The following is a 12,495-nucleotide window of genomic DNA, read 5'->3' on the forward strand; positions in this document are numbered from 1 at the left end:
AATATGCAAAGAAAGTCTTCATATTTTTAATTCAGAGTTTAGAGCACTGATCACAAGTTTAAGTCTGGGCAAAACCCTACCTTGGAATACAGCAACCTACAGCACAAGACTCTGAAGTACAGGGTACCTCCCAACTATAAAACTATACACTGTGGCTACAAAACAGTGGGCAAACAGTAATGTCAGATGATTATCAAGTTTAAATCAAATTCAGCATATAGAAAAACAAAAGCTTTATTCTCAGTGGTGAGCACTTCTCAACATGCTTCAGTATCTTAGATGACTGATTTAAGGATACAACAAGCCAAATGCAATGCAGCAATCTACGTATTAGACTGCAAAACTGCTTACAGTCTGCTCACATTTACATTTCAGCTGGCATCCAAATCTTGAGAAACATGTTCGATTCCGAGAAATAGCACTGCAATTCTTTTTATTAGGCTCTTTTAACAGAGTGCATACACATAAGAAAGCTCTGCTCTTACCTCTATTTTCCAAGCATTTCCATATAGAGACAGAAAAAATATGAAGTACATAGCCACAGGTGCATGTATTTCTGACTATGTCTTACTCTTTCTACCAATTATTGCAAATCTAAAATGACTAGTAATGATTCTGAACCACAGGAGGACTACAGCGTAAGTCCACGGCCATATGTGCTTCCCAAGAGAAGCTGGCACTCACCCTCTTTTTCCACTTCTGGGTGGAGGACCACTCCGCCTTTCACTCCTAGGCCCTGAGAAGTTCCTCCCTGGTTTAGCTGGCCCATTGTTGCCACGTCTGTTTTGACGGTCTATTCCAGGCCGCTGACTAGAGAAACTTCTCTTGGCTATTTCCCTTTTTGGGGCTCCAGTGTTTTCTCCTGCTTTTACAGCCACCTGTGCTGCTACATCTGCTGTTTTCTTCTCATCTCTCTCACGCCTCTCATTGAAGTCGCTGCTTTCTGAGGCTGTTTCCCATTCTTCATTTGCCTGGTCTGAAGAATTCTGGTTGGATAAGTCTGGTGTCTTACTCCCTGAAACATCCAGTGCAGTGTTGGACTGCTCATTAACTGCATTACTAACTGTAGCACTTGTTGATGAGCTAGTTACTGCCTCATTTATCTTTGACGCGGCCTCTCTTTCTTTTAGGCGCCTGAAGCGTGGTGGCTTATCCTGCCTTGGAGGCCGAGCAGGCCTTTGTCTTCGTGGCCTTTCTCTAGCTGGATCAAACTTCCTCTCAAATTTTTGAGGTCTTTTATCAACCGGTATAGGACCGTAATGTTCATTTCTTCTTGGAGGTTCCCCATCTTCTGGTTTAATGATCTCTGTTTGCCTAGGAGGGTTCCACTGATTGTCTCTGTAGGCTGGTCTCCTTATTGTAGATGGACGTGGAGGACGCCCACCAGGATCCCTACCACCACGTCTAAACATTCCCCCTCTGCCTCGTCTAGAAGGCTCTCCTTTAGGAAGAAATCCTGGTTTGGGTTTATTCTCATCTTCTCTTATATATGTTTTTTCTAGGGATCTATTGTCTATTCTGATATTGTTTTCAGGTTTGAATGTCAGGGGCTTTGGAGGCTTCTTGCCATCAGCCCTCTCCTCTCTCTTTGGGTGCTTGCCTTTGCTTAGGCTGTCTTTGTCCGACAGCAGAGTGTCACTTGCACTTTCATGAACTTCACTGTCAGAATCTGTTTCTGAACCATGCTGTCGTCGCCTTTTTGGGATTACTTCAAAATCAGAACTCTCGCTACGAGTTTCACTCTCTTCCCTTTGCCTAACAGGCCCTGAAGGCACATGGTCTGATCTAGGTTTAGTATCTCTGTAGTGTGGGTACTCTCTATTATGGCCTCTACTGCCCCGGCCACGTCCTCCATAAGAACCTCTGTAGCTACGACCTCTAGAGTAATATTCCCCGCGACCTCTACCTCTATATCCCTGATCTGGGAACCAGTCTCTATCCCTAGCTTCTTTCCAGTATGTTCTGGGGGGTAAGCCAGGCTCTCTTTTTACTGGTCTGGTTTCTAAGCGTGGTTTCTCTATAACCTCCTTGCTAGCTACCTTCTCTATCTGCTTCTCTTCCTTCGCTGTGGTAGCTGGCTGCTGAACATGGGGCTGCTGCTGGGCTGCAGGCTGAGCAGGTGGCTGCTGCAGCACTGCAGGAGGCGGCTGTGGAGCAGTGGGCTGCGGAGCTGGGAGCTGCTGCTGCACTGGAGGTGTGGGCGGCTGGACTGGAGCTTTAGCTGCCATCTCAGTCTGACTGCTCTCTGGGCTTGCTGGTATTGAAGCAGCATCCTGGGTTATCTTCTTAGCTGGAGGAGCACTGCTGGAGGCAGATACTTCTGGCTCAGCCTGAGGCAGTGGCACTTGAGGTGCTTCCTTTTTGTCGCTTTTTTCAGACTTGCCAGGTTTTTCGCTAGCTGCTTTTTCTCCTTCTTTCTCCTTCCTCTGCTCACGTTCTTCTCGTTGTTCGCGCTCTTCTTTCATATCTCTAAGCACAGGTTTTTTAATAGGACCAGATCTTCTTACTGGTCTATCACTGCCTTCTTCTCTTCTGCTGTAACCAGGCCTAGGACCCCATCTTGTTTCAGACTTAGGTTTGAATGTTTTTTCAGATTTTGGTCCTTCTGATGTTCTATTACTAATCAAAGTTTCTTTTTTTGGCTTAATCTCAAGTCTCTCCACTGTCTCCTTTGTCTCAACAGGCCTGTTATTTAATTTAGGGATAGTCGTTGCTGTCTCATTCCTCTGGTCTTCTGATTTTAGAGAGTGACTTGAACCATGGGAAATGCTTCTCTTTAGAGAAGAGTGACTTTCCCCCACAGGCACCAATTCTTCCTGAGAGCTGCGTGCAACGTTCTCATCAACTCCTTCAAAATTAACTGCAGGGCTAGGTGTGTCAGTTTGGAGAGGCTGTACATCTTCCGAAGGCCTGCTTGGGAACTTTTGTACCTCCACCTCTCCTGATTCTCTGAAAAAGTCTGTCTTTGGATGAGAGTCCAACTGGTTGTGTTCTACAGGATAAGCAGCAGGGACAGCAACTCGTTCTTGCTCCAAGTGTGCCTCAGTCCTAAGAAGCAATAAAGAATGTTGGAGAAGGGAGGAGGAAAGCTTTTATTCATAAATATTCTTAAAATTAATCTTTTATTCCCTTTGATATGAAGGATTTCTGTCTGCTCTAGGAAATAACAGGTATCAAATTCACAGTGGCTGCTATTCATAGAGATCCATTTTATTTTACCCTGCTTATGAATTCAATGTCATATGCACAATTAGCTTTAGGAACCTATTATTTTAAAAGCCACTTCAAATGGAGCTCCCAAGTTAGCAAGCTAATATCACAAGTATTACCTAGAGTTTAGTACAGTGAAAAGAATTTTGAGGTACTTTTAAGATGTACAGGTAGCCTTCCCGACCTTTTATCACGCAACAAACGCCCAAAGTGAACACCTTGGTTTATACCATTTGTATTTAACACACCACTTTTGATACTAATATATATTGTAGAGAAGCTCTCTACTATGGGAAAGAGGGAGAGAAGATGGGGGACAGGACAACACTGTAGGAGGGTTCTACAACACTAAAAAGGACTCAAACTATTAAGGTGATCATCATCCATCAAATTACGTTAAGAATCCTAAACAAGGGGCCAATTGACCTTTAATCCCTCCTATGGAGCAGGCATGTCTTTTGTTTTATATACAATCAGTATTCATTTGCAGAATTTCAGTTATGCTTGAAAACAACAGTGCCAAGCACATCATATCTCTCCAGCCACAACTCCTTTCAAAGCTTGTTAACAAAATTTAAACTGTGTTTTATAACGTGAATTACACAGTTAAGTGTGTAAGTATGTATGGCTCAGAGAAGTGACATGCAGGAGTACATAACTGAGGCTTACCTCAAATCTTCAGGCTCATCTAACACTTTGGGAGGAGAACTAGCTTGTTGAGGTTCTGCGTGGGGGTATGGGTCAGACCCCCACATCATGCGGGGCTCTGACAAAGGAACTGTGTGCTCTCTTGCCGAGCGAGCTATATGTTCAAATGAATCCGAACTAGTTGCTGATCCCTCTATCTGGTCTCTTCTCATCAGTGGTTTGGGAGGCATAATTCCTGTGACAGATTTAAGTTCAACAATTGAAACCATTTTAACATTACCAAAGAGACCTGCACCAGAAAAGACTAAGCCTATCAGAGATACCAAAATATACTACTCACTCTCCTCCCTTTTCCTTTTTTCTGAAACTCACACTGTTTGAACCAAATATCTATTCACTGCCAGCTGACCTCAGAAAGATCAGATCATCTTCACCACTAGCACCCTATCTACCAACAAAAGAAAAAGCTAGCTGCTTCTACTGTAACAGAAAAAAAAGGTTCTGCAGGCCTATAAAATTGTTGAGAAAGTTTCTGATGTGAAGGAAAAGTGGCTTTTACTACTCGATTAAGGACTCCAGGTACCTTTTGCTGTCTTTTAAAGATGTCACTGTTTTCACTACCTTTGCTTGGCTTGCCATTTCTTCCATTCATTCCTTGCAGACTCACTCACAATACCCATTCCTTTGCACTCCCCACCCCTACCCTGGCTCATTAGCTGGTTAAATATCTCCTTTACATTACATGCCAGACTGGTATTATTTTTGCACAATGGCTTTCCTAATTGCAAGTCAGACAGCTATTCCACAAATTAAAAAGCACTTTTTAGTGCCAAGGAAAGAATCCCAAAACCACAAATTAGCAAGACTCTTAAGGTGCTAACAGATAATAGAAAAATCATGATTTCAGGTATATTTTCATTTTTATAAGGAATGTAATATAAACAAAGGTGTTAACATATAATGAAAAGTGAGCAGTAAATCTACCATTTTACTCAGTTTAATCTAACTCAAGTCAACTTTAAAATCTGTAACAAAGTAAGTTTTTAATTGACATTTTGAATACAACTTTAACTGTCACTACCACACCTGCAATACAGGACAAAGCTGTGATTTTACTTCATAGTCAGAGATAGACACTGCTACATAACTATCATTTTCCCAGAGTTATTAAAATCTACTTGATTGCAAATAATGAAATTACATAGGCTTACCTCCCCCCTGCCAAAATTTGCAGTTACTATACACACTGTGGTAAAAGACAGACTTTTATTCCAAAATCAAGAAAATTCAACAATCAAAAATGCTGCTAGGTTTTACCTGGATGAATAGGAGGCATATCCATTGCAGGCCTTCCTGACATCATTCGTGGGTCCATATAAGACTGCATCATAAGCCACCGTGGATCAAAGCCCATGGAAGCTAAATGCTGAGGATGTGGTTGCATGGGTTGGTAGAGAGGTCTATGCTGGGGAGGAGGGACAGGGCCACTAGAAGGCTGTGATGGAGCAGACTGTGGAAGTACACCCTGTTGCTGTTGCTGCCACTGCTGCTGTTTCATTTGCTCCTGCAAAACAGAAAGAGTATTATGAGATTTTTTGTTACAATGAAGACTTGGGCAGAATTAAAATAACCCTTGGAAACTAGAAGGGAAGTTATCCCCATAACACTAAGCAGCCTGAAAATTAAGGACAAGCATGTATCAGGATGAACTGGCACAGTGGGAAATCAAACTGGACAATTTAGAATAGCTACAGTTTTGCTGGTGTTCAGAAGAGATACAGAACAACCTATACTTTGTGCAAGCCATTAACATAGCGAAGTGCTCTTCAGAGCTTAGGATGCGAGTGCAAATTACATCTGTATGTCAGGAGCCCTTTAAGGAAATCCAGCAGGAGAAACCGTCAACTTTCAGATTCCACAAGTACCCACAAGTCAATGCTCTACTTCCAGTAACTGATGCAAGAACAAGTCAGTTGTCTCTTTTGCCTTCTGCTCAATTACAGACTTTCCAAACGGCGAGAAGTGTTTCTAGCAGAACAATTCCTGCCAATACCATAGACGTTATGGAAGTTGGAAACCAACAACTCAACCTTTTCTAAACTCATATTGTCACATTCTTCCAGAATGAGAGAGAAAACATTATGTTAATGTAAACATATTATTTCTTCTTTTAATGAACTAGTTAGTTACCTGCTGCCTCTGAAATCTTGGTGGCAATGATTTCTGGAACTGTTTAGAATAGCCTGAGGAAACAGCAGGACGAGGCTGAGACCCTGAATCTGGCTCACTTTCATGAGTCACCTGAGAATTCTCTTTCTCATTCCGACCACTATCTTGTCGGGTAAAGACTGCTTGATCTTCTGAAAAAAAGAAGTTAGATTTTGGAAGCAAGCTCTTTCAGAATGAATCTTAAAATTACAACAATTTTAGCTTAACCTGAATGTCAGATTTAGTCAAACTAAAGGAGTATTTTTCCAAAATGAAAACAGTCTGCCTTTTCCAATCTCAGTTTTCGTTTCCAAAACCAATAAAGTCAAAAAAGCCTAAGTATGAATTAGCTCCTGATAACAGAACAACTGGTGTTAATACATCCCTCAGTATTCCTTTTAAACCTCAAATAAACTGGGTAATTAATCACAGGCACTGACAGAGTAATGATTATTTGAACTAAGAAGTGCTGTGAATATGAATATTATCATATTAATTCTGAACTGACTTTTTTTTTTAAATGAACCAAAATTCAGTTTTACAATTGTTTTCATCCATAACACAACCTTATTAAGCATAGTTTAACAGTGCTCTCCTTCAGCACTCAAGCTCCACTACAAAAATGTATCAAGTTTAAATGTTTGTTCTTTGTGCCTGCTTCTCTAGGCTGAGTTAAAAAGTAGAATAGCAGCAATAATATATGTTGCTTTTTTGCAACACAATTGCCAGCCATCCTTTAGCAAGAAAGGAAAGCCTGCTATCTTTTCTGTATTCTTCAAAATCCAGCCTAGACCATAGAATCCACAATTTTTCCTTTAAGGCTTTGAGGAATTGGCCAAATAAGCCTAGACCTCAAAACAAAAGACAGTTTGTGGCGTTAAATGTGCTAGGAAAACAAACAGTCTAGATGCACTAGGCTAAGTAGGTGTGCATATTAGACTTCTAAATTAGAACTGTGCTCTGTGGCTCAGCTTTAAGACAGACAACTTCTACTTGTGCAAGCATACCTTTTTCTTCCTTGTTATTCCTGCTTTCACCTTCTTGTTTTTCTACTACAGGTGCTGCCACAGGTTCTTCAGGCTCAGGAACCTCGGGTGCTGGTTTCTCTTCTTCTTTCTCTTTCTCCTTCTCCTCCTTTTCCAACTCCTTTTCTTTCTCTCTCTCCCTTTCTTGTTCTTTTGCTTTCTCCATTTTTTCTTTTTCTTCTCTCTCTCTTTCCTTCTCCCTCTCCCTCTCTTTTTCCCTCTCCCTCTCCCTCTCTTTTTCCCTCTCCCTCTCTTTTTCTCTCTCCCTCTCCCTCTCTTTTTCTCTCTCCCTCTCCCTTTCCCTCTCCCTCTCCCTTTCTCGTTCCCTTTCCCTCTCCCTCTCTCTTTCCCTCTCCCTCTCTTTTAGAGGGTCATCCCGGGAGGGTTTTGTCACGCAGCCAAATTTCTCATTTAACCGTTTTAGCTTTTCTGCACAAGCTGCTTTTCTTTGTTCTTCCATTCTTCTTTCTTCCTCTTCTCTTCGCTTACGGGCTCGCTCAACTGCGGCTGATATCTCCGACTGCTGTCTTCTCCTCTGTTTCCAAATTTCATCTTCATCTGGTACTGGTTTAGGGGGAAAGGGACCCTGTCTTCCAGGTCCTGCCTGGCGATCAGGAGGAGGGTGCTGCAATATTAAAACCAGCAAGTCTAGTAGAGTATGTATTATACCAGTCAGCTGAAATACTGCATTTTAACTATTTGCCAAAACTTATACTTGGATGGCATCTTTACATAGAAAGGTTTGGAAGACAAAGCAAGCCCCCACCTTCCCGCTCCAGTTCTGACCCATGAAACCTGAGCTCAGGGAGGAGAGGTAAAGATTCAGCTGGGCTTGTGCCACGCCTCCTACCCCATCACTGCTAAGGCAAAGTGACTGTGCAAAGATGACATCAAACATCTTTTAGGTTTGGTTACAGTCCACCTAATCAGAGACTCAGGGGAGAGCTCAGACAGGAGTCCCCACCAAGGAGCCAGAGAAATTCAGGGTAGCCTAGGATACCACAGAGATTTTAATAAGGACTGTTGAAAATTGGTAACAGGCTTCCACCTACAGATTTCACTAGAGACATCGTTCTCTGCCAATCCACTTTGCCTCTTCTCACATCTTCAACTGGGCCACGTTCAGCCAGTATCCCCCTTCAGTGCCCACCCCGCACCCCTGTCCTTTCTTTCTAGTCCCTAAACGGGGCTGGATAACCTAAAGCTCCTGAGGGTCCCATGCATTTCATATGCAGCTTACAAGATGGGGCTGCTTTATGCAGTAAGCAGCGTGGCTGTGTTGGGGTCTGACTCTTACTGGCCCCAGGTACTATCATTTTACTCATTACAGAAAGGGCTTATCTTTACATGAGGCGTGTTTACTTCTCCTAGTCTAATTCCCTCCACGACAGCATTAAAGCTCTTAACGCAAGGAAATAAAGTCAGCTCCAATTTTTCTTACCGGTGGTAGAATAGATTTTGGATGAAGAGCAGGACCACCTCTTTCATGTATAGAAGTCTGTGTTGGACCCCGATCCTATTAGATTGAATACAGTATGAGGGTAAGCAAGCTTGTAGTGACAGTCAGGCTGGCAAATTTCAGATTTACTGTTTTCTACTGCATTAAGATACCACATCTAGCAAACTATCCTCCATCTCATATAAATGTGTATACAAAAGAGGGCAAGAACATCTCTATTTCCTGTACGGAGAGCTAAACAATTTAGAAATGTCACACACCCAAATATCAGAGTTTATGCTACTGCACTGTTTTTCTCAGATTCAATGTAGTGTCAAATCCTGAAAGGCTATATGGTCTTTGTATAGAGAGAAAGGGCAAGTAAAACAAATTCAGGATCCCCCACCTCCACTAATACTAATATCAATAGAAAACTGTTTTCATGAAATTTTCAGACAAAGCCAACAATAGCTTTTCCTGGGGGGAAAAGGAGAACCAAGAGGGCTCAGGCAGCCATAAGCTTAGGCAGTTGCCAATATTCCTCTACTGCAGGATAATCCAAAAAGCACAATGGCTGAACTGATGAACTCTGCATGGTCTCTGTAAAACATTTCTGCCTGAGAAGTTAGAAGCAAGTTGGCTAAAGAAAGTGAGTCATGATATAAAAACAGGAAAGATGTGTAGGCCAACAGGGCATGTTTACCCAGTGTCACTTTAAAACATGACAGACACCAGCATGGCTTCATTCACTGTTACAGGGTATGGACACACAAAAGTATCAAGTTAAGTTTGTCAGTTGAGCCACAGCAACTGACATAAGAGTTCTCATCCCCTCACAACTGTGGATTAGAAAGCACTAGATAAAAGACATGCTATTTTTATTTTGTGACTAGAAGAAGCTAACCAGCACCTGATCAGTTACCATAGTTCAGATAAGCAGTAGCTACTAATACTTTCACTCATGTTCATAACCTTAGTAGATCTGACGGTTTGGAAAGACACCCGAGTCAGGCCTCTTCTGACAAGGTTTTTGCCAGAGGAGTTGAAGAGAAGAACACACAAACCTGATCAAGCTGAGAGCTTTTGCCATAGGATGCTTTGGTTGCTGCTGTGGAAACCTGGGTGGCAGACTTAGTATTTGTCTGCTCTTCTGCTTCCTTCTGGCCATCAGGGCTTTGAGAGTCTTTTGATGGTGTTTGTTCATCACTGTGTGCAAAGAAATAAGAAAAATGGAAGGTGTACTCCACAGAGGTATTTGGTGATTTACCTTCTATCCTCAACCTTTCTTAGCAAGAGCAGAAGTTTCTCACCATCAGGACCATTTCTACTGCATGCCTGACTCGAGCATACAGACAGTTATGCAATTTTATTCCAATAATTTAATAATGAGTAAGCTTTGGCTCATTTAATTCAACTTCCCCCAAAGTTAAGCTAGTTACATGTCATTCACATAAAATTGGCAACACCAACTCACCCGCTTTCCTTCTCTTTTTGACTACTTCCTTGCTCGTCATCATCACTGAAGTTCAGCTGTTCAGTGTAATCCACTTCACTCTGAGCACCTGTTGCATAAGCAAACATTCAGTTAATCTTTCAGAAAGATTTAATGTACAAATAAAAAATGTTAATCTGATGTTCTTACCTGCCCAGCCTTCATCGGCCTCAGCATCTAGATTATCAAATTTATCTAGTTCTTTAAGTTCACTAGCACTAAGAATGGATGGGCGTTCAATAGGTTCTGAACACCATGAAGGTGGTCCTCTTCCCCTTGGCCCTCTAGAAGAGAAACAAAAGCAAAGGCCACTGTCACTATTTGTCCAGCAACATGAATAGATAAAAGGTCAACTTGTATGACAAGCAATTATTTCAAGTAGACAGTGCTGTTCTCTCAAATATGGAATATGTATTTGAGACAGGTGAGACTACTGTATTTCAAACAATTACTGCATTTCAAATAATTACTGCTACGCTACCATATTGGTTTCTTACTTGTCTGGAATTTTTCTGGAGATAGTTTCAAAATGGAAGAGAAAGATTAGATGCTATGGCCTTGTCTGCACACTTCACAAGAAGCCCAATGTTCTGTGTTATTTGACAGTAGAAAAACACACACCTTGTAGCTTGTGCAGAGCATGCACAAACCTGACATCCTTCATACCACCAGCTTATCCACCTCAGAGACACTTCTTTATACTTTCCATGCTTTCCCCAATGTCTAAGGTTCTGTACCTTCTCCCTGCTCAAGTTCTCCCAGTCACCTCTCAGCTCTTCTTGCCTCTTCCCTGTCCCACAACCCCAGATGGTCTGTCAAAGTTTGTACCCCACTGCTCACAGGATCCCCCATTCTCTCATGCATGTGCCCAGCCACTTTCAACTACAGAAAGGCATACAGGAAGGAGGAAAGCTAGTTTTAACACATAGCCAAGTTCTACTTTAATTGGCAAGCAGTACAGTTGAGAACCAGGGAGCAAATACTTTCTATACTATGACAATGGAACAACTGTCCTTTTACAGACAACATGCTTCCCGAAATTACAAAGATAAGGTGTCCCCAACTGTCTCCTGCTCTTCCAAATCAAAAGTCCTATGAAGTGGAGAATTCCCTCAAGTTTTGCAGCTGACTAGATGTGGTTTTCAAAATGTTCTGCAACACAAGTGACCCCATGGCACTACTCTATGCAAACCAAATTTGTGAAAAATCTAACCAGTGACAGTTATGAAGCCGTTTACAACTATAAGCTAGCTATTCAGTACCCCCCCCCTTTTTTTGAGTTACACACAGTTCAGACCCATACAACAGTAGCACTTGTAAGGTTTCTTACCTGCTAGGCTCAGAATTAGGAAATCTTGTTGGACCTTGCATGGAAGGAGGATATGCCATTCTTGGATATTGATTAAACATCTAGGAAAGGTTTATAACAGGAGCCATTTGTTAAAAGATATTGTTGTATTAAACATACTGATAACATCAAAGGAATCATAATGGAAGTAAAGAAGGATTCTTCACCTGGGACAGTTTGCTCTAATGACAAGTATGCGAAATCAAGCCACCAAGGTGAAGTGACTACAAGCCTTCACCACCTCCTGACAAGCTGAAACTTTGTGGCAGGCCTTTCAGAAGAAAGGATTAGCAGTATATAATCAGTATTTTCTCTTCAGTAGAAGGCTAGTTTAATATAGTAATAGCACACTCGAGAAGATATATGTAGACTTTCATCGTATGACTTAAAATGGAGGAATGGAAACTATACAAATTCAGAACTTCACAGTCCAGCATTCAAATGTTTCTTTGTTTACCCAGTGACAAAAGCAATGCTGATAAGTGTTGCAGGGATAAGGAAGTCAAACAAGACAAAAATCACTTTTTCCTGCTTAAAACCTTTTCATATAACCATTACTTACATAAGGTGGCATCATTGCCCTGTACTGAGATGAGACAGGTGGTTGCTGCTGACCATTCAGCTTGGGCTGAGGGACCTGTGGTAGTCGCACATCCCTCTTTTCTGCTGCCTTCTGGGCATCATTTTGTTCTCCTGGTGCTGCAGCGCTATCGTCTTGCCCAGGAGTTTTAGCTTCTTGATCAGTTGGAGAACCAGGTGAGTTGTTCTTATTACCACCTTCTCTCCAACTGGTAACATCTGCATGGACAGAATCAGTACGAGGAAAAAAACAAGAACAGACTTTATATTACAGATTCACAGACAAGTATTCACAGACAAGAGGAAAAACACACTCTTCCTACTGCATTTTCTGTCGTATAGTAATCTCTGTGCAGATAGATGTTCATATTTACTGCTCAAACAAGCAATGGCTACTTAAGAAAAAAGGGGCTGTTTTCCAGTCCTCCTCAGGCCTACATCCAGCTGAGCTCCTGAAGGGTGAGAGTTAAGTTTACAGGTTGCTCTAGCTGACTTTCTCACCTTCCAGAATACAATGCAATTTAGGAAGGATATTAATAATAGTACA

General features: G+C 41.8%; 1 protein-coding gene across 25 annotated transcripts in view; it reads right to left on the reverse strand.

The window, feature by feature from the left end:
- PRRC2C (proline rich coiled-coil 2C) overlaps window positions 1-12,495 on the reverse strand; it is a 59,689-nt gene that overhangs the window by 36,929 nt on the left and 10,265 nt on the right. For 19 of the 25 annotated variants that reach the window (XM_026087672.1, XM_026087668.1, XM_026087663.1 and 16 more), the window contains 11 exons: window positions 11,932-12,182; window positions 11,352-11,431; window positions 10,172-10,305; window positions 10,004-10,091; window positions 9,594-9,735; window positions 8,533-8,607; window positions 7,074-7,716; window positions 6,049-6,218; window positions 5,176-5,422; window positions 3,880-4,093; window positions 685-3,048 (listed from right to left, as the gene is read on the reverse strand). In XM_026087672.1, the coding sequence (XP_025943457.1) occupies window positions 685-3,048; window positions 3,880-4,093; window positions 5,176-5,422; window positions 6,049-6,218; window positions 7,074-7,716; window positions 8,533-8,607; window positions 9,594-9,735; window positions 10,004-10,091; window positions 10,172-10,305; window positions 11,352-11,431; window positions 11,932-12,182 (4,408 nt within the window). The remainder of the gene's footprint in view (window positions 1-684; window positions 3,049-3,879; window positions 4,094-5,175; window positions 5,423-6,048; window positions 6,219-7,073; window positions 7,717-8,532; window positions 8,608-9,593; window positions 9,736-10,003; window positions 10,092-10,171; window positions 10,306-11,351; window positions 11,432-11,931; window positions 12,183-12,495) is intronic. The other 6 variants (XM_026087677.1, XM_026087676.1, XM_026087664.1 and 3 more) reach the window with 2 other exon arrangements.

This window comes from Apteryx rowi, unplaced genomic scaffold, assembly GCF_003343035.1.
Source record: "Apteryx rowi isolate R43461 unplaced genomic scaffold, aptRow1 scaffold_729, whole genome shotgun sequence".
Classification (NCBI taxonomy): domain Eukaryota; kingdom Metazoa; phylum Chordata; class Aves; order Apterygiformes; family Apterygidae; genus Apteryx; species Apteryx rowi.